The sequence below is a fragment of the Furipterus horrens genome, unplaced genomic scaffold (genome assembly GCF_987537825.1).
Source record: "Furipterus horrens unplaced genomic scaffold, mFurHor1.1.pri manual_scaffold_7, whole genome shotgun sequence".
NCBI lineage: Eukaryota > Metazoa > Chordata > Mammalia > Chiroptera > Furipteridae > Furipterus > Furipterus horrens.
Window position 1 is genome coordinate 28251232 of NW_028327177.1, and position 23179 is coordinate 28274410.

The 23179-nt window shown below is 35.6% G+C and overlaps 1 protein-coding gene across 1 annotated transcript in view; it reads left to right on the forward strand.

Annotated features, from left to right (window-relative positions):
* STK3 (serine/threonine kinase 3) overlaps nt 1–23179 on the forward strand; it is a 258261-nt gene that overhangs the window by 27556 nt on the left and 207526 nt on the right. The window contains exons 3-4 of the mRNA XM_090282782.1: nt 2097–2225; nt 4448–4562. Of these exons, the coding sequence (XP_090138908.1) occupies nt 2097–2225; nt 4448–4562 (244 nt within the window). The remainder of the gene's footprint in view (nt 1–2096; nt 2226–4447; nt 4563–23179) is intronic.

Consider the following 23179-nt stretch of genomic DNA (forward strand, 5'->3'; position numbering starts at 1 on the left):
TTGGTCGGGGAAAGAAAGGCTACTCTGTGTACTCTGGGTATAAAGAGTTTATTGTAAAATTAGGAGCACAAATGGCTTGTGGTAGGGGCCTAGATGCACAGGTCATGGAGTCTGCTGCTAAAGGTCAGAGAAGCCAGTGTTAAAGATCTCGGCCTGAAGTACTGAAGTAGGTGTTACTCAAAAGCTCCCTGGGAATCTTCTGGAATCCTTAAGAATCTTTGAGAAGCTGCCACCAACAGTCTTAGTCCATAGTAGCAGTGTGGTGGCTATCAAAAGCTCAGCAGGAAGCACACTGTATCTCGTATCTACTAATGCATCTGCTACATCTGGAGAGTCATGGTTTCTCCTCCTCTTTTTGCCATTTAGATTTCTGAGATCAGAGGAGGTCAGGCGCGCTCAGGCTGGTATGGCCATAGACTCCATTTAGATTTTATACATGTTCTTTTCATGGGCAACTCTTATTTGGGATCCATTTAGGGAAGGGAATTTTGGTAAATATGGTTCCCAGCTTCACTTTTATCAGTGACAAGACCTTAGAAGAGTTGATTAATTTACAATAGACAATGTACAACTTAATTCTAGGTTAGCTTTTGAGGATATATACTTTTTCCATCCGGAAAAAGTTAAGCCATTGTTAATATAATGAGAACAGTTTGCGCAACATTGATGTAACCTGGTAACCAAGGAGAATGGACTAGGATGCGCATGTGTGAACAGTGACAACTTCACTGGGGCAGTAGACGCTGTTGTCTGAGCATTTATACTGTGTGGCTGTCACAATCAAAATGACTGAGAGAGTAGAGCAATGAATCTGCATCAGATTTTGCATTAATCTTGAACTTTCCTCGACGGGAACTATTCATATGATTCAGAAGCCTGCAGCTATTGGCAACTGGTGACTGGCAGCTTCATTACAACAACGCGCCTGCTCATGCATCACGTCTCATGCAGAGTTTTTTGAGGAACCATCAAATCACCCAGGTTGCTCAGTCCCTCTACAGCCAAGATTTGGCACCCTGCAACTTCTGGCTTTTCCCAAAACTAAAGTCACCTTTGAAAGGGAAGAGATTTCAGACCATTGATGAGATTCAGGAAAATACCATGGGGCAGCTGATGGTGATTGAGAGAACTGTGTGAGGTCCCAAGGTGCCTACTTTGAAGTGAACTGAGGCATCATTGTCTTATGTGCAATGTTTCTTGCATCTTGTATCTTCTTCAAGAAATATCTCTATTTTTCAAACCTTGTATACATACACACACATATGCATACATATATATGGCTTTTAAGGGGAGATGTGTGTGTGTGTATAAATTAGGACTATGCACACACATATGTGAATTTGGGTAGCAAAGTAAATTAAAGTGGTAGCAGTTTTTACGTTGTCTTTAATTCATACCAAGTGTAAATGGCTTCCCTCATTGTTTTTGCTTTTTAAAAACATCAGTATTTAATCGGCAAAGTTTCAAGTGTTGTAACAGAGATAATTTTGGGGCAAAAGGCCATAAGATTCTATTACTCATTTTATTTACATGTGAGTATGTGGTCTTCCTCTTGAGGAGATGATAGTGAAGGGAGCATATGAGGCTGTCATGGATCTATGACTTAGGAGGGACCATATTTCCTGCTTCTCTAACTTTGGTATCATGTGGTCCCAGGTGGGGGTTTCAGTTGCCCTTAAGCAGTCTAAACAGGGAAGGGACTTTAATATTTTGAAGATGACTTTGGTTAAGGTGACATCAGCCTTTGTTCCTAACTTGACACTTTGGCTGTTTTTATTCTATATCTCGTTCTTTTAACTTCCATTTATATCTTCTTAATGCAGCATTTTTTTTTCTTTGAGTTAACACACTGTAAGTATTTCTTCCATTCATAAGAAAAACAACAAATGTTTATATATTAACTTGATGATTTTAATAGATTTTAAGTCAACAATTAAGCATTAAAGCTAAGGCATAATCATTTATTTACTTTGTTTTGTCACCATTAAATCGTGTTTTTAACTGAAAAAGACTACATGCTGAAACTCATTGTAGACTCTTTTTCTCTAATAGTTATGATGTTTGAAAGGAAAAAAAAATGTCTTGGTTTCTTTTAGGTCGTATGGAAGTGTATTTAAAGCAATACATAAGGAATCTGGTCAAGTTGTGGCAATTAAACAAGTACCTGTTGAGTCAGATCTTCAGGAAATAATCAAAGAAATTTCCATAATGCAGCAATGTGACAGGTATGAAGAGACTTTTTTACTTTATTTACCTTAATTTTGATGCATTTTGCTAATAATGCGTAGTAAAATGTTTTCTTTGGCCATCGTTAGTTTTCTGACTGACTTCCCATTGGAAGATGAGGGAAGCTTTGTAGAGTTGTCTTTAGGACTTATAACCCTTAAGCCAAAATGATGTTATAAAGCAATGCATGGTGATATAAAATATTCAGTTTTCCCATTTTCAGGACAAATTTATGGGTGAAAATTAGTTTTTTATTTTGGGGGGGCATTTCACAGTATTTTTGGTATAACTTTTTGCTAATCAAAAATAATTCTGTGTAACTCGAATTCATTCAACCAACATTTACTGGACATCCCCAGGTACTATGCCAGGATCTAGGAATGCCAAAACAACTAAGATACTGTTTTTCTTCTTGAGGGGCTGGCTGGAAATGTAGTTGAGAAGACATATAAATAAACAGCTGTGATAATGCTGGGTCGTCACTGTACCGACTGGTGCGTATGGTGATCTGAGAACAAGGAGGCAGGGCACCTATCGCAGCCAGGAGTCAGGAAGTGTGGAGTGCTCAGGAAGAGTTAAGTTGGTGAAGAAATGGAGGGATGAGCGAGAGCCAAGAGAATTCCAGGTAGAGAGGTGAAAACAGCTCACTGATGTTCTGACAGGTTTAGAATTCCTGGAGTGAAAAGTATGAGACAGATTTGTGTGAACTGAGTTTGGATAGTAAATGGAGCTGATTGTGAAGGGACTTAATGTGCCCTGTTAAGTAGCCTAATTTTTATAAGGGCTGCAGAGTTTTTAAGTTAGGACTCTATTTAGCCTATAGTTACTGAAAGAGGGATTTTTTATTTTCGCTTTACAAAGGTTGAGAGGCAGGGCTAGTATAGCAGCAACAACGAACAGCTGTCTTAGGCTTCTTTTCTTATACTGTGCTATTCTTAGCTTCCGGCCTTTGTTTTCGTGTTTATTATCTCATAGTTATAAGAGGGCTGCTCCAGCTCCAGCCTTACTGTCTGTATTCCAGGAAGGAGGGAGAAAGAAAAAGGCAGGAAAGGGTTTTCCCAGAATCCCCCACCTGATGTTTTATTTATCAAAATTGACACATGGTGACAGAACTGGTGACTAGGGGAGCTTGGACACATGGTCACCCCTAATCAGATCAGGGCCCTAATAATAAGAGATCTGTGGAAAACCTTCTCTTCCAACAGTATATAAGATTCATATAAGCTCCTTGGCTCATGAAATGACTGAATAATCTTAGAGGAACTTTGTTGCTTGGGTATGTTTAATTTTGCTTTTCTTTGTTGTGTATTATATATTTAGATTATGTTACATATTTTCCTTTAAGGCTGTATAACTGGAAATTCAAGTGGTTATGAAAAATAATACATTCCGAAGCCTTCACTCCCCAGATCAAAAAATATAATTATAAAATTTCCGCAGACCTTTCTTAATTTAGTAACCGGATAAGAATGTGGTTCACGTAACTTGATGTAGAAAAGGGAGGATTGAGTATAGCACAATGCCAGGTCCGTCAGGGGTTTAATACTCTCATATTGCTATTTTTTTGTGTGTGTGGGGGGACACCTAAATATACATGTTTCATTCCTTACACATCATTAGTAACTGGTCATTTTTCCCTTTGTAAGTCTTCCTAAAACAACTTCACTATAAACACAGTTTATTCTGCTCTGAAAGATGTGAAATCTCAATTCAGAAATACTTTAAACTGTTAATAATTTTAATTATCTGAATTTAAAGCAAAAAATTATTTTTCTCCACAATTTTCAAATTCCAAAATGAAAGAGAATTATAAAAAATGTTGACCCCATTGAAATATTAAGTATTTTAATGTTGAGTGTTAATATTTGACTGAATGAAAATCCTTTAGATTTATATTTAAAATGCTTTAAAAAAAAAAATTTCATTTGTTCCTTATGTTAAATAATAGTTCTTTACCAAAACAAAGCCTTAGTTTCTTCAGAATTACTGAAAACATTTGGGCCTCCTCTGGTTTTTAAAACTGTTAAATTTTATCCATGAATTACATTAGTTATACACAGTAGGTTAGCCCTTCATATAGACATTCATATAGACAATTCAATAAACTTAGCCGCTAGATTTACTTATTGGAACATTATGAAATGTTGAAATACTTTATATTGGGATCAAGAAATAATTTTCTTTGGGAATTAACTAAGTTTGATTGTCTATTTTTCGGTAGCCCATATGTTGTAAAGTACTATGGCAGTTACTTCAAGAACACAGACCTCTGGATTGTTATGGAGTATTGTGGAGCTGGCTCTGTCTCGGACATCATTAGATTACGAAACAAGACAGTAAGTATTAAAAAAATTTTTTTTAAATCTCATTTCTAAAGATTTATATTTAGAATCTGATTAGGTAGGATTTTGTTACAAAGAAAATACTAGTGTGAAAAAAAAAGTTTTAGAGTGTAACGGGATCTAGTATGAGGTATGAGAATCATCCACATATTTTTGTATGGCAAATTAGGAGTCATATGATTGTTCAATTTATATATTGGGATAATTTTTGTTAAGTCACCAAGCAGCTACCATGGTACTCCTTTTTCATTTAAAATCATCGTGTATGTTCTTTATTAGTCAAGTTCAATAAACTATGGCTAGGATTTTATTTAAAATTCATAGTATTCATGGCATTTCTTCAGTTTTCTATATTGTAATCTATGGCTGGTAAACAGTTGAAGTTTTATGTTTCTAAATTTTTAAAAATAATTGAAAAATAATTTTTATCTTTATTTTCCCATATGTTATCAGGATGTTTGAAAGTGATAGAGCTAGAAAATAACTTTGTAAAAATTTTTGTGAATTCAGCTCAGTGAAAGATGTTATTAATAATAGCTTTTTATGATTATATTTTAATCCCAAGTAAAAGAGCTATCCTGTTTACAAAATTGTTTACTTTTGGCTAGCAGTGCATCTAGTTTTCTTGGATAATTTATAAGGACAAGAGTGCCCTTTTTATCTTTGAGTGACTAAGAATAAAAATCAGTGAAATAATTGTAATTCCGTAAAACAGTAGCCCAGTTACTATATGACATTATTGTATGTTGTCAGACATGTTTTAGTAAAATACATTCAGAAAAATACTTAACTACTTGAGTCAATTTGTGGTTAACCAGAATCATTTTAAAGTTTGATTGGGAATATAAGTTGTAAGTTTATTCTACTAATTTTTTTTCTGTTAGAGAAAATAAAGTAAATAAGATTTCTTTAAAAGCAAGGGAAACATAAGTTTATATAATCTCTTTTGAGAGAATGGATTAAGTGATTTGTGACATTCTTGTATATTTGAGAATGTCTTTGGTGCTTTACATTTATGTAAATCAGATGACTCTTGAGTAGCAGAACAGTGCTTTAATTGAAAAGAATTATAGTTAAGTTAGAGATGTGTTTTAAAACTATTTTAGGAATAAACTCAGTGCATTTGGTGTTTAAAATTACCAGGTAGAAATATGAAGTGTGTGAAATAGAAAATCTGTTGTTTTGATTTTAAATGTTAATGTTGCCATTTTGAGTAGCTAGAAAGTATTTGATCCACCTACTTTATTTCATGTTGTCAATACTTACAAACTGTGAAGGTATACTATAATTCTATTAGATGATTATGGACGGGATCCTTATTCTTAGGAATCTCCTAAGATTTTTGTCCATATGCATTGTTTTTTAGAAGGGAGGACCTACTGAACATGTAGGGGAGTCATGCATTGGCAATAGTCTAATTACTGTTCTCATAGAACAGTGATCGTTGAGCATGGAAGACTGATTCCCAGATGTGAAAAAGAACCCAGAGCTGCATGAGATGGATCAGGAGCTGTAGGTGTATTGTCTCTGGGTGTTGCCTTGATAACAGCTCTGTTAAATCTCAAGATTATTTGTTATTCTACTTTCCTGTCATTTACTTATTATCTAAAAGGAGTACCTTTGTTATGAAGGTTAGCAATGTATGGATATGTATCATCCCATTAAAAAAACAATGCCTTGACATTTTAAATATTTGATCATTTTATAGGAATCTTCACTGGAGTACTAATCTTGATTGTCTGAATTTCAGAGTCATGGCTGTTAGTGATTGTATGGCTTTCAAAAATGTGACCAGTGGAACAGTTTTCCTTGATCTGTTAAAACTCATTCTAGTAGTTATTGTGTTTATGGTCACAGAATAATCAATCATTGCCTAAAAGTATAGGAACCTTTCTTTCTTTTTGAAGGTTTCTTGCTCTTTTGTTTTTGTTATATACTTTGTTGTTTCTTTTAATTCTCTATATATTTTAAACAGCACAAGGCATTCTTATTGTTATATATTTATATATCATATTATGCTTTTTATTGCTTTATTCTTTTCTGCATTTCTTATTTGTCTGAAGAACAATGTCCTTCAGTGTTGCCTTATGTGTGGGTATGATGGTGGTAAGAGCTCAGATTTTTTTATATGAAAATCTTATTTCACTTCATTTTTGAACAATATATTTGCTAGGTAAAGAAATCTAGGCTGGCAGTTTCCTTTAGGTTTTTGATTTGTTTTGAGAGGAATGACTTTTGGAAAATCACCTACATTACCTATGTTTTATAGAATTATGCTTCTCTTTGAAAGAAATCTCATTAGAGATGAAGTGCTCTTGATTAATTATCAGTTGCTATGAGCTTTTGATAAAATGTTTCCTTGAAAATTAAAGACACAGGAAAAAAACAATTTGATTAAGTTACATAGTTTTGTTTTTACTTGATAGAACACTATTTCCAGTTAGTTTACAGAAAATGAAATATAAATCAAATATAAATTACCCTTACATAAAAGATATTCAACCTGAATGACAAAGAAATACAAATTAAAAGTAAGATCATTTATAGTAAGTTACATAGTTTTTAAAAAACATTGAAGTTTGATCTTTTTAGCTTGAAGTACAGTACTGTTTATATTTTATCTTCCTTCTAGCTCTGTAGTTTTATAACTTGTCACTTACATTGTGCACTTTAGATTCCAGCTTCACAATAAGAACTGCTTCCTAGAATTAAAAAATTGGATTCATGTTTTAGTGCTTTTGTTTATGTTGCCTCATCCTCTCCCCCACTTTTGAGTCTTGCCCTCCCTCCCCCTCTTCACTTTGCCTTAGTGAATTTGCATCCTTGAAGGATGAGCTCAAATATTCCTCCTCTTTGAAACTTCTATTTTCCCAGGGAGTTTCATATCTATTTGGTGATTGGTTGATTAATTAACTAGGTAAATTTTGGTTGCATCTTCACTCTTAAAGAAAGAACATAATGAATTTTAGCTGCTCTTGTTATTTTAATTTTTACTATTATTGTACATATTTTGACAGCTAGGTAGACTGAGCATCTTTTCATATGTGTAATTGGTTCTTTTATTTCCTTTTTGTGCCTATCTTTTGCCTTTTGTTGTTGTTGGTGGTCTTTTTATTATCAGTTTGCAGGATTGCCTGACGGTTTGCTAATAGTTATGTGAGCATATCACATGTTTTAAAAGTCACTAAACCAGTCATCTGATTGTCTGCATAGATATTAAAGAAGGAGCTTCAAAACATATCTTTCAGAGGTTTTATGCCCTGATCTGTCCTTTTGCTTTGGGTAGTATCTAGGAAAAGACAAAAGCATAGAGTTAAGTTTGGGAGTTAATTAAGCATATTTCAGTGATTGGAACTGAGAGTCACTAGCAAAGGGTGGCTATTAGGTCTATTTAAGTGCCTCTGCTTAACTTAGGACAGATCAGAGTTGGCATTTGATCTGGGTAATGAATGGTAATTGTGGTAATTAATGATAGTGGTACTAGAGGTAGAATGAAGGTGAAATTCTCCTATGTTCTAGTGGGTTTTAAAAGTTTTGTGGTAGGCAGTTGGACAGGTATGAGCAGAGCAAGGACAATGGGCCAGGTACAGAAGGCCACCAAGGTGGAAAGCCCCACATACCTAGCAATGGGCAAAACTGGGGAAAAAAGGACTCCGCCCCCAGGGTGACCATTCCTCCCCTGACATTTCATATTGTTGGTCATGCCATTCCAATCCTCCCTGACCTTTCTTTCCCTGGCATGTTGCTAGTCATGTGGGTTAGACCCCCTTAGAAGGGGAATGAACAAGGAGGCCGGAGAATAGCCCTTAAGCATTAAGTCCCCAGGACAATAAGGTTCTGACCTGCATCAACTACATCTAGCCCTCAGTTGTGGTTTAGCTCCAGTCCCAGAAGGCAGCAAAACCAGACAAGTGATGCCATGGCTGACATCAGTACCAGCTGCATTTACTAATGACCCCTTGCCCTGGCTTCGACCAATCAGTAGAGACCATGACCCTGAAAGGACGCACCTGGAAAGCTGATGAATATTCTGTTGGGAGCCTCCCCTGAAACCTCCAGATACACCTTCAAGAGGAGGACCCAATGCTCCTGTCCTTAAGGAGCACACCCTCACCTTTCCCCTCTCTCTTTCCCCAGGCAAGTTTTCCTTGCCTCTCTCTTTCTCCTAAGCTCCAAGGGCCTTTTTTTTTTTTTTTTCTTCTGTAACTTGTTTCCTGGGCCAATTTCTTCCACTGCTCACTTCTACCTCTGGGACTTTCTAAATAAACTTTCTCTTATAGTTTAAGTCTTGGCTCTCTGAATTCTTTCTTAGCCAGAACTCAAGTACTGAGGTTGCTGAACCAAGGTCTAACACCTGATATCGTTTTGTTACCAAGCAAAAAGGGAGTTCTTTCCCGTGGTGCCTTGGTGTAAAACCCAACAATTAGTCTTGAGGAAAACAGATCTTTATTTACAATATTTCAAGCTAGGAAGGGCTGTGAGCATTTCTTCTCAGAACCCTGTTCTCCCATGAGACCCAGCACTTCCCTTCCTCCCCAAAAGGTTATAAACCAAAACCAAGCCTAATAGTTCCCCATCCTTTATCTGTCAGCTGTCTCCTTCGGGATCTGGGGTACGATGTCATCAGCCTCCGTATAACAGTCCAGGGAAACTTGTGCCGTGTTCTACTGGATTATGCATGGTTCTCTCCCTGCCCTTTCAAAGCCACATGGTTCTCCTTTTTCCCTTTCAAAACCACATGGATCTCTCTTGCCTTTCAAAACCACATGGTTCTCTCTCTGCAAATGGCTGCGCCTTATTTTTAAATCTCTGACCATGGCCTGTGACACAATGTGCAGGGTGACCAGTTCTGACCATTTGCAGAACCTTGTGCAGGTCCTGTATGCTCTTTCCTCAGCATTCTATGGTCAAAACCCCTCCCATCTCCTTGGGGCTTTGGAAGAACCAAAGCCATCTGTATAACTAGACACTAGCTACCAGCCATAGACGTACAAAGGCATCTTGAAAGCTGTACCCTTTCCCCATCTCCAAACCGTAGGCTAGGGATTTTGGGGGCCCTGCTCTGTAACAGTTTCACTGCCAGTAGGTTCTCTGAATCTCCTAATGGTTGCATTATGAATAAAAAATCACTTTTTAGTTAGTATTCCTTGACTCTCAGTTTATAAGTATTGGGGGATCTATATATAAATACATGTGAGTTAAATTCTTGGTATCTGTGATCAGACTCACAAACACAGCTCAAGTCCTTGTATCATATATGTTTAGTAACTGACTTTGTTTTGCATTTTTTGCATTATTTTTTCTCACCTTTTTATTTTATTGATTTTTTAAAATTCATTTTTAGAGAAAGAGAAGTATCAGTTTGTTGGTCCACTTATTTATACATTCATTGATTGATTCTTGTATGTGTCCTGACCAAGGATTGAACCTACAACCTTGGGATATTGGGATGACACTCTAACCAACTGGACTACCCTACCAGGACCTTTTTTTTAAAAAAAATATACATAATTTTAAACCATCTTTTAAGTTTTGTGAAACCTATGTGTAGGTAACACTGCTGTGGTTTCCTGTACTTGGAAATCACATTTAATTAGTCATCTTTTACTATTTGGGAAAAGTTTCAGTTGCCTTCCACTAGTTTAAGCCACTCAAGGTATAAATTTTTATGTATTAATCTTGGAAACATTCAGAGTGTGTGAAACAGCTACTGGCATCTAGCAAACTCTTGATAACAAATGTTTGTTGAACTAAAACAAGATTGATTTCTTAGCTGCTTATCTTGTGAGTATAAAACAATTCTGCCCATCTAGTCAGTGTTATAGCTTTGTAGGTAAGGTGTAATTTGCACGGCTACTATTTAGTATTAATTATGTGGGTTATTAACAGATCTGGTTATTGTCAGAACAAGGAGGCAGCTAGAATACACACCTGGACTTTCGGTATATGCTAATCAACCTGGTCCTGGCTGGGGCTCCCAAAGGATATGCTGATGGACTTAGCCTGATATGTTAACTAACCTGGTGGGGGGGAGGGGGGAAGCAATGAGATATAAATGACCTACTGAATATGTTGATAAGCAAACTCACCCTCACAGAAATGTGTGGTAGACAAGTATAAAAAAGGTACCTGCAGAAGTGCAGGTGGGAATCCTACAGACTCGTGAGGAGGACTGGGAGTCCCCATTCCCCATTCCTCATTCCCCATTACCCCTTCCCTTGCTCCTTATTTCCCTTGCTCCTATGGGCCCTTGAGTGGGTCTGGGAGTTGCCTCTCCCCTCCACCCTCTTCCCCATTTTCCCTCAATAAATCTGTTGCCTGCTCCCACAGTGGTCTCTGGGTGATTTCTTAGAGCAAGGCTGCCCTGACAGTTATATACCACAGAAAGCCATAAAATGTGTGCTTACTAGCAACCTTGGAATGTGTGAAATAAGAAGACCTGTTGCATTAGTTCCCTGATTTTTACAGAAGTTATATACATATGTAAATTTAATATTTTGCTTATTTTTGTAAATATATGACTTGATAACTTTAACAATAGGCCTCCCTTGGCTGATGAAGGAGAAACCTGCCTTTTTGTTGTTGTTAATGGATGTTAATGTAAGCATTTTTTTTTTTAAGTTTTTTTGCGTTTGAGTTTACAAAGAACAAAAATCCAGATTTGTGGTGCTAAATAAATAAAATATTTTTAAGAATAATTTGAAGTTTTTCTTGTGGAGAAATAGTTAAAAAGGCAATATATTTTAAAATAAATGCCATGAACTTCTCTAAACGTTTATGCATTTCAAGTAGAAATACCTAACTGTGAAATGGAAGCTTTTAGAAGATAGATTATATTTTTGATTATAGGCTTTCAAAATGATCTTTGCATAATTGTAATGTCACGCCTTGACATATGGAAGAAATAGAGTCTGCACTTAGGCATTTATTATATACTTGAAAATGTTCTAAGAAAATGCCTAAAGCGTTCTCTTCCATTTTGGCCCATTTATTGATTGGAGTACTTATTTTAATTCAACTTAGCAGAAGGGATTTTAGTTTTGGGTCCTTGCAAACTGGTTTTGTGATCTGGGCAAGTCAGTTAACTGACAAGGACTTAAGCTTCCTCATCTGTTAAATAAGAATTAACAGCTGTACAGTGTTTTACATTTTAATTGGCAGTTTTATTTACATTTTGGTTGAATGGAAAGGTTCAAAACTCAATTATTCATCTATGCCCAGTGCTCTGCATTAGAGGTACAAATAAATAACAAATGTCGTTGCTGTTGCATTACTTACTCACTGGCTGAGCTAAGGTAATATGCATGTAAAAAGCTAAATTCCATTCTGTGAAGAAGAGTTCTTTAGGAGAAGAATAGTTGAAGCTTTTAGCATGAAGTTTGGAGAGAACTTCATAGGAGAATGAACCCTTTGACAGATTCTTGGAAGAGGAGGTGTCAACCTCTCATTAGGATGCAAGCTGTGCTATGACAGGGTTTTGTTCTCTCTGTTCACTGTTTTATCTCTGCCCCTAGAACAGTGCCTGATATATAGGATTCTCAGCAAATACTAGTTACATGAATGGATGAATGAATGAATGAGTGAAGGAATCAAGAGAAGAGGGGGCAGAGGACATCTGGAAAAGAGGAAGCAGTGATCTGCTAAATTTCCATCTATGAAAGTCACCTAAAGGAGAATGTTTCAGCATCTGGTTAAAATGGATTTACTTTTCTCACTTAATCATTTGCTCAAAATTAGTGTCACATTTTAGTTTGGTGGGTCTCTGTTGGCAGTATAATGTTATATAACTTTTTGTTTTTCCTGGAGTTTTCTTCTTCTTTTTTATGTTGAATGAAGCAGCATATGCCATCTTTATCATTTTGCTAATGTTTTCTAGCTTCTTACTCATTTTTCTGTTTCCTGATATTTATGTGATTCTTCTTTATGGCATTCTTTGGAGCTTCTTGATTTCTTGTTCTAATGTGGACTCATTGCTTTTTAGGTTTGCTGTACAGCTAGCTGCATCCTTGGGATTTCTTTTCACTGGACTCCTGGGTTAGTGCCACTATTTTCTTGTATATGTCCTTGGTTTTCACCCTTGTTTTGTATTCTTTCTAAACTCTTCTTCATGGTACAAGAATAAGAGGTCAACAGTGAGTCCTTGCATATTTGAAAATGTTTTTATTTTGCTTTCACACTTGGTTTGATAGTTAGCTTATGTAGACCTTTACATGGGAAATAATTTCCTTCAGAACTTTGAGAGTTTTCCTCCATTATCGTCTCCCATATGTTGCTCATATTATAGCTAATGCCTGTGAGAATCTTCTTTGTTTGTAGCTTTCCTTCCCTGCCTCTGGAACTTTTCTCTTTATCTTGATATTTCTGATGTTGCAGAAGGGACAAGATATGCCCAGGTGTACATCCTTTTATTAGTTATGCCCAGCACTCAGTAGTTCATTTCTAATAAACATTTGTCTTTTTCTTCAGCTTTGGAAACATTTCTTTGATAATTTTCTCCTCTATTTTATTCTTTTTTATTTCTTCTAGATTTTCTGTCATTTTTTTAAAAAATCGTTTTGCAGGGGTGTGGTGGGGATTGTTTCTTCTTCTTCTTCTTCTTTTTTTTTCAACTCTTATTACTGAACTTTTAATTTCCACAGTTATATTTTAATTTACAAGAACTCTTGTTTTTGGTTATTCCTTTTTCATAACATCTTCATGCTGGGAGACGGATGCAAAAGCTTTTCTAATCACTGTAAGTAAGTAAGGTTTTGACAGTTACTTTGTCTCCTGAATCATCTCTATTTCCTTTGAGATTATTATTTCACTTGTTCTATTTTATCCTGGTCTTGCCCATGGCAAGGCTGACTAGCTAAAAGGCTGACTTGCTCTCATTGGAAGCATTGGGACAGTGCTTTTGACTGGCAGGTATAATGTTAGGATGAATGGGCTGGGAGCTTGCTTTTAGGTGAAGGGCCCACAGAGGCACTTTGTTCAGTTTCATGAAAGAGCAGCCACCCCCAACCCTTTTTGTTTGGCTGGGGATAAAGGCCGGAATGCATGTAAACTGCATGTACAGGGATGGGAGTAGGAGCAAAGTAGGGATGAGAAGCCTGTTCCTGTTCTGTTTTCTTCTTGGAAAAAAGCTAACCTCCTTTTGTATCTTGTTTCTTACTCCTGCGCTCCCCACTTAATTGTTTCCTAACTTGAAGTCCCTCTGGAGTTCACTTGGTAATCACTCCTTTTGTTGCAGACCCATCTTTGCCTGCTCTTGGCAGTGACTCCATAAAAGTGCTTCCAAATTTATTATACTGTCTTGTGCTGATTCTTTTGTTATTAGTTTATTTTGTTAAAAATATTCTTTATCAGTTTAATGAAGTTTCGGGAGGAGGAAAGACAAATAACGAAGTGAGTTAACTACAAATTCAAGTTGGTTTTTGAACCTGAATCAATGACATTCCCTCTTACCCCTTGCCTTATGTATAGTAGGTATACTTACATACTCTTAGGAGTGTAAATTAGTACAACTACTTTCAGGAGTAATCTGCTAATTTCCTATAAAGTTGAATGTATATGCACCCTGGAACCCATCCAGCAGCTTTCTTCTGTCTGTACCTGAGAGAGATCCTAGCGCAGTTGCACAGTGACACGTATTTAATGATGTTGTCACAACAGGAAATTAGATGCAAATTTAAATGTTGATCAGCACTAGACCCTGAACTAGAGGACTGCTATTGTTCTTCCAGTCTCCATGATTATGTAGCTCTTTGGTGAAGGCAAACTCTGAGAGTAGTATTCTGGTTGAAACCTTTTCAAGTACGCAGTACCCCAGCTGTACAAATGAGATTGACATGAAAATACTAAACAAATTTTGTGTCTTAAGACTTATATGAACATTCAGTTTGGTACTGAGGAGGAATTTTAGAAATTTTTACTATCTACCTTTATCAGAATGAGATATATTTCTGTAATATTGGCTGGAGGTGGAGTGAGGGAACAGAAAATAATGGAGAGGAACTCCTAAGTTATGTACAGGGTAGGCAAAAGTAGATTTACCGTTGTTCATGTAGAAAGTAATACAGTAATTAATGAATAATAATACAAGAACAAACTCTGTGTTTTGCGTACTCTTAACTGTAAACCTACTTTTGCCCCACTCTATGTATGTATTTTCCCGAAGTCTGGTGTCAGACTTGTTATTTCATAATGGAGATAATTAGAGATGTCAAACTTTATTTAGTCATCATTTCTTTAGTCTTGTGAATGACACATTAAGGCCATTCTGTTTGGTAAATTCTCAGTGACAGTGGCAGACATTTGGTAGATATTGTAAGAACCGTCATTTATATAGTATTGGTATGTGCCAGGTATTGCATTTAATCCTCATATGAGGATTGAACAACCATATGAGGTAAGAACTGTTATTAGCACATTTTCCAGATAAGAAACTGAATTATAGACAAGAAAAGTAGATTAGAGGGAAAGGAAGGGTTGAAAGTATAGTTAATTGCTAGATTTGAACTCAGAGCACAGACTCTGGAGCCAAACTGTCTGGGTTTGAATCCTGGCTCTGTGATAGCTGTGTGAACTTGGGCAGGTTTCTTAAGCTCTCTTGATTCATTTTCTTTATCTGCTAACTGGGATAAAAAGACTACCCTTTTTCATTGAGCTGTTCTGAAGATCACATGTATGCAAAGCGCTAAGAACAGCACCTGGAACATAAAAAGCCATGTGTGTATTTGCTGTTGATATTGTCAGTCATCATCATCCTACCATTCCTTATGTGGATGGGAGTGTCTGCATCGTTAACATTTTCTGTCAGGTGTGTTCAAGTAGAATAATACAAAGGACCATGGAACCAAGGACAATCCGGGCATGCACCATTGATACTTTGAATTATCTTTGTTAATCAAAAGTATACACTGCATAAGTTAGAGCTTACATTTTTAGGTACAGTGAGAGTTTAATAGAGTCAAGCAGTGGTTTTTCAAAATATACTAAGATGTTTTATTTTAGTGCCCTTAGAATTAATGCCTTGTACATAATAGTCTTTTTAGTAAATGCTTTATTTATTATACTTTAAAAATATGTGTTCTGCCTTGATCTTAATTATGTACTACTTCAAACACATTTTTTTTTTTTCTTGGTGAGGGCATACTGATTTTTTTTATTGATTTAAGGTTTGTTTGGAACTTCAAAGTTTGATATTATTTCATTGTTAATAATAGACTTTTAAAAAATATGTGTGGATTTCTAGTCCATAAAGTGCTTTTTGGGGTTTACATTTGTGTCTGGATATTAGACTAATTCATGTTTGACTTCCCTAATCACTTTGTTGCATGCCCCCCTTTGTGTAATGGATACTCGTTCGTACAGGATTTACAACTCCATATATATTGAGTGCTTTTTTGTTGTCTTCTGATCTCTTTTTCAGGAATCTTTTCATGTGGGAAAGGATTTTAAAATGTCTGCCCACTGACCATTTTCACAGTAGAGTATCAGTTCTCTTTCTCTTCAGATCAAGGGATTATAAGCAGCATGTATATATGTATATTTACATATGGTGTAAATAGTGAAAGCTTTCATTTTGAATCAGTAGTTGTGGGACTTTGTGATAGATTATTAATCTTTTTTTTTTTCCTGGCCAGACATCTGCAATCCAGATTTCATGACAGACAACCTCTCTCTGCCCTTTTGTATATAATAATGGTTAAAATATTCTAGTTATGTTTCCTAATGTATGTACTCTGTGTTGAGCAGTTTTGTATTTTCCTGGAAGAATCCCTTAAATTTTTTATTGTTTAAAACCTTGGCTATTTTATATTCTCAAGCCTCCTTTTTTGGGATAAGTGGGATGAGATGGAGTGGTGAGGGTTGGAAAGGAATTACTGAGGTGCTCTGCTGTTTTTCCCAGTGGTTTTCTCATTTTGAATACCTGAGAGCCCCATTAAATTCTCCTTCCCAAGAGAGAAGGAGTAAGAGGAGGAGACATTTTCGTTGGAAAGAAATTGGAATCTGAGGCTTGGTAGATGTTCAGATAGTCTTACATATAAGCTTACGTATTACTTTTGAGATTTAGGTATTTCAGAGATTGCTATATAACTCCTCAAGTTTCTTTAAACCATTTATCTTTAGCAAGGGGTTTTGGTCACCATTGTGTGTGATTATATCATGTATGTCATAAAAACTAATGAAAACTGAAGCATTGGAGGAGTTCTATAAAATGAGAAATCTAAATGCAATATTAATACAATCTGGAGTAAATATTTACTAGTTGGGAGAGGCAGTATTAGGAAAAGTAAGGCAAGAAGGAGACTTTTAAGAAAAGTCTTTGTGCTTCTTTTAAAAGACTTCCCCAACCCCCAATTACTGTACCCCTTTTGTTTGGGGGCAGATAACTGAAATCAGCTTCAGAGAGTTCATGCTGTTAAATATCTGAAATAGCTACTAGAATTTCTAGAGTTGGCCAGTGGTTTGTGCTTTATACTTGTGCTTTTTACAAACTTCTTTTCCAGGAACTTTCCCACTTTTGGGGATTAACTTCAAGTTTATTGCATCAGTTTCTACTCTTGGTTATGTTACAGATAACCCAGCCTTAACTAGCTTAAGCCAAGAATGGAATTGATTTGCTCACATACCAAAAATCTTTGCTGGGCTAGTTTCATGCATGACTTAATTCAGGGTGAAATGAATTACTTGAATTCATCTCCTTTTTCTGATTCCTCTGTATTGATTCCACTCATACGGATTCTTGCTTCATAGGTACTAGGTGGCTGCCAGGAGCTCCCTGGGTTATACCTTTTGAGTTGAAATCCAGCAGTCTTGTACCTCACTGCTTCAGAATGGGTCATGTGCCTTTCTCTGAGCAAATTGTTGTGGTCATTGGAATGTAATGTGGTAATTGGCTTAGACCTAGGTCATGTGTCTAGGATGGGTCTGACTGCTAGAAATGCATGGTCTGAGGATGGGGAAGTAGTCATTTCCTAAAGGGAAATCAGAATGTAAGCAGAAGGGCAAATGGATGCTAAAATGGCAAAAAAAAAAAAAAAAAAAAAAAAAATCTGATATTTCTATGTTTGCCAAACCCCAAATCAAAACATATCAGGAATTAATCACATTTAAAAAAAATCTCTAAAATAACTCCTGAAATGAATGTTAAATGTTAGAAGAGGTATCTAAGTGACATTGAGTGTCAAAATTGTTAGGTCCTTGATCCTTTCTTCTGTAACAGGAGAGGACAGTTAAGTTTGATGTTTCTCAAGGAACTTGTTCGTGCTATGTAAGCAGTAAATGCCTGCTGTAAGAATTCCCCTGGAAAGTCTACTCATCAGGGTTAAAGACCCATGGCTCCCTTTAGACCAGGTTGGCCTGACCCTGGCATTGGTTCTGGTGCCCGTGGCCCCTGTTCTTCCAAGGATTTTCTCCACTTGAGCAGGTACCACGTTCAGTGCTACACTAGAATCTTAAGAGAGAATGAGTCCTTTTGTGTGAAAAGTATTTCTTACTTCTTATTTGGTGACTCCCATAGAGTGAGATGGAGTTCTAAGTATATTGCACACATGCCTCTTAAAGTTCTAAGCAACAGCATTAACGTGACCATGCACCGCAGGATTAGACCCTTAGACTTTTCATAGCAATCCTATGCCACGTTTTAATCTCTGATTAAATACATCATATACATCATGCTCCTTTACCTCTTTTCTAAATCTTTGATTGGATTATAAACACTTTTCTTTATGATTTTTTTTCACATTACAACACAGTCCCTCCAATACCTTCCTCTTCTACCTTAACTAATTAAATTAAGCTTACAAAGAGTTTATTTCTTTGGCTTCCTGTATTGGTAACCTGCCCAGTCTTCACCTTAGTTGCTATTCTTCTTGGCACTTTTCCCAGTTCTGTTCCTCTTTCGTCAGTCAGTCAGGCCCACCTTCATGCACTTTATTTTTATATTGTACCTTCTCCTGGCAGATTGCCTGCCATTGCCAGATTTACGGTGATCCCTGTGTCGCTGTCATAAACCTGACCCTTAGCTCACCATGACAGTGGTTATTTGGAATGATGTGGTTTAGTGTAAAGACTCCTGGATGTGGAACCAGAAGACCAAGCGAGGTTCCTGGATTGTTACATATTAGTTCTTTGACCCTGGGTGCATTATGTAACTCCTCTAAATTTCAGATACCTAATCCTAAAATGGACCTAGTATCATATTACTTGCCTTACCTACCTCAGTGTTTTCTTGTGAAGAACAAAGGTGATGAATGTCAAGAGCATTTTGTAACTTGTAGAGTTCTATACAAATGTACATTGCTATTTTATTACTGTTAAGGCAAAAACTTTTTAAAATGTTATTTAATTTTTAATTACTAGTTATCTAAGAATTTTGTGATATTTGTTGAAATAGTGGATCTTCTCCAGTGTTAGAAAAATATATTGAAAAAATCATTGTGTCCTAGCCAGTAAGCTCCTGTTTAATCTTATGAAATCAAGAAATATGTGGAAGTTAATTTTCTAGAACGTGGAAATTTAGTTCCTTAGGTGTGGCAAATATCTAATTTTAACAGTTTTTAGATGGAGGTCTTTTAAAATTGTTTCACGCAGTCCTCTATACATTTAACCAGAATGTGTAAGCCCCTTCCCCCTTTAATTATATAAATTAGGGAGAAAATTAAAGTAATGAGTACATTGTAAAAAATTTAAAATGGTACAGAAAAGGAACTTAGTGTCTCCTCACTCATTCCTAAATTTTCTTTCCTTGGAGTAATGCCAGTTAAGTTTCTTGTGTGTTCTTGAAGCACATATATATGCACACCTTGTTTTATACCAGTGATTCATGCTGTATATGGTATTCTATACCTTGCCTTTAAAAAAAAAACCAAAAAACTTCTGCTACATTTTAGCTATCTTCCCTTACCAGTACATACAGGTCTCCGTGTATAACACAATGTATTTTTTTTTTTTTTTCAGTACTTTGGATAAAATGAGTTCCAGCTTTTTAGGGTTTTTTTTTTTTTTTTTTTTTTTTTATAATCAATGCAGAAAACTTTTTTTTAATTAAAAAAATATTATTACCTGAGGATATTTTCGTTGATTTTAGAGAGAGGGGAAGGGGGAGAGAGAGAGAGAAAGAGAGAGAGAGAGAAATATCAATCGATTGCCTCCTGTATGTACCCAGGGAGCAAACCTGCAACCTAGGTATGTGCATGGGATGACGCTCCAGCCAATGGAGCCACCCAGCCAAGGCAACGCAGAAAACTTTTGTACATATGTATCGGCATAGTTGTGTTATTATGGGCATTGGATACATTGTGAGCCATGGAATCACTAGGTTACAGGGCATGTTCATTTTTAATAGCATCCCCTGCCCCCCCACCCTTTTTTTTTGGTGATGGGGTGCTACCTAAGCCATATGTGAATTTTTTTTTTTTTTTAAGTGCTGGGGCAATTTCAGTTTGACTTATGGAAGAGGTATGGATTTTTGCCTTAGGTGCCTTTCTGCTTCACTACATGCTCTGACTTTTCTTCATCTTCCCTAATTTTGTCTAATTTTGCTTAAGGTGTTTATTATTAATCCCATCACAGAAATCTCCATTGGGATTTTAAGCATAGTTACATACCTGTTAGCAGCTACTACAGCTAGCTACTATAAATGATCTCATTATTATATCTTCCTAATTCTAGTCTCTGGCTGAGAGTCTACTGTCAGACTTTTTTCTCTAAAAAAAGTTCAGATATGATCATATCATCTTTCTGCTTAAGAATTTGTAGGTATATAAAGCAGAGTTTGGCCCTAGTTTACCATTACATTTGGCACTATTTTCCCATACACATTATATTCAAACACGAAGAACCATTCACTAGTACTGGACTTCCTATATTTTTATGCCATTGCCTTTATACATTCCTAGTATTTTCTTTCTTCTTTGGCCACCTGACAAACTTTGTTCATTCTTCAGCGTCCACTCAAAAGTTACCTCCTCTGTGAAGGCTTCCTAGAGTGGGGAGAATTGTGTGGTGAGATCATCAAGGCTGGCAGGAATTACATCATTCAGGGCCTTGAGGGTTAAATTAGATGGTTTGAATTTTAATTTTAAGAATACTGGTTCTGCTGCATAATCAGCTTTAGGAACAGCATCCTGGAGTGCTCCTCTAGCTATCCTGTTGTTGCAGGTATTACTTAGTATTGTATTTTTTGTTTTTGTGCCCTTTCCTTCCCACTAAATTCTGAGCACCATGGAGGAAAGGGTAGTGTTATAGACTTTCAGTAAATTCTTGGTAGTGCCTACCTTCTACAGTTGTGTTTGTGTATTAAATGAAATGATAGCTTTAATGTGGCTGGTATAGTAAGAATTCCATAAATGTAAGCTGTTTTGATGCTATTATCATTATCATCACTGATAGGTAAGTCCTGACTTGGGGAATACATAGGATGATTTCTTGAAAGAGGCAAAATCTAATTTAGGCCTTATAAGACTGTAAAGATTACATCAGTCAACTTAAATAAAAGGTTTTCAAAGACTATGAAAGTCACTTTGAAAGTTGAAACTTAAATTTTTATAATGAAATATCTATAGTTATCTGTGTATCTGTCTATGGCAGTTGAAAGGGGGAAACTGTGTCTCACAATTTTTTGTTTCCTTAATATATAATAGGTTATAGAATTAATATATTACTTTATATACAAAAATAATTATATCAAAAGCTTAATTTAGCTAAGATTGTTAAATATTCATTTTTAGAAAGTAAAAGAATTTTAAATTTTGTATGAACTTATAAAACCTCACTTATTTTGTTTTTACTCACATAATAATGTTGGGGCAGTATATGTATTTTAAAACAGCTTGTGCATGTGCCCTTGAGACAAGTTGGTGGGTACATTTTTATCGAAACCATATACACAGTGACATATTAAATGTATCATATCATTATACTAATCATATAACTCTAGAAACAAAAGTAGCCAGAGGACTAAAAGTCTATCAAAACCATCTTTTTATTTTTGTACATTGAGATTCTTTTTAAATTTGCCAGTGAATTCATACCAGTATTGAAACCAGATGTAGACTTCCGTCTTTTAATGTATTATTAGCTCAGTTATAAAAGTCTCATTTTCATCCCTGATTACTGAGTATTTCATTCATGGTTTATTATCTCTCTTCCACCCTCCATACTTGTATAGTGACAGAAGTGAAATGAAATCTGTAATGTATTGAAGTTAACCTAATTAAATTCATAAATGAAGTACTTTGTTGGTAGAATTTTTCATTGGAAAGGATTCTTGACAGATATCATTAGAAGACATGTTAGCGGTAGGTTGAGAATGCATCTAGGAGTTTTTCATCTTAGAATTGAGATCTTACGTTATCATCTTCTGTGTAAAGTAGGTCCTCTCTCCTGTGGGGTTTTTTTCCTTCTAAATGTTTTCAGTAAAAACTTGACCATTTTGAAGTGGTTGGATATGGGTCTATCTGAAGTGATGAAAAGTCTTAATTATAGAAATGAAAAAGATACTACTTAAAATTTTATATATTATTGAGGATAAGTAGTTTTCTGAAACTGTTGCCAAATAGAAATCAAGCCACTTTTGGTTGTGTGTTTATATGTACGTAAAATTTTCTTTAAAGCAAAGAAATCAGTATATGTCTAAAAGATATGAAAAAACATCTAGATCAAGGCCTGCTGTGTTGTGTCCAATACAAGTTCTTATCTCCTTTCTCATTCTTCTCTATTAGTGATACATCACTAATGGAGAAATGCTGATATGTAGATATTGCTCTTACCTAAAGTTTATTTGATATCATTGGTATTTCAGAGAGACAGGTAAACATTTATTTCTCCAAAATTGATAAGATTTACCTGCATCTTGGTACTTAAAAGGTTGAAATTTAGCCCATCACTTTTTACCATTTTTCTTATTTTAAGGAAAATGGGCCTTACTTGATTTGTGAGTACTATTTCATAACTATTTTATTAATATTCTTCAGTTAATTATTTGAATTACTCTTGATAATCTTTCCTTTTTCTGGACAGTGAACTACTTTTCTCATTCAAAGCTCAATTATAATGCCACTACCTCTTTCCTTCCTGAATTAATTGCTCTCAGCTGTGGTTCCATTTCACTTTGAAAGTGCTTTTCATAATAATTTACTAGAGTTTTTTTTTTAAGTTCAATGTAGAACAGGTGCTCAGTCAAGGTTTTCTTTTTCTTTTTTCATTAAATGAATGTTATCTAGAGCTTTTTGGAAAATAATTCTGCTTTCTTAGGTGATTTTTACACATGTTTTATACTCTTCCTTTTTGCCACACATGTGCTGTTAATACTCAGCAACATTGTTACCCATGAGGTATACTGTAATTTTATAATTGATATCTCGTTGTTTTAATTTGCTTTTCTTTGGTCATTAGGACGGTTTAATATTTTCCATATATGTTACCCAGCTCTATTTTTAGTTGTTTTGAATTGTGTATTCACTTTTTGTCTATTTATTTATTGGGGTTTATTTTCTGAAGATTTATGTGAACTCTTTATATTCTAAATAATTCTGTACACTCAGTACGTTACTATATTTGCTCTGAATGTTTTTCTTTCTAAGCTTATAATTTTTATGTACATAGAACTAATAAATCCTTAT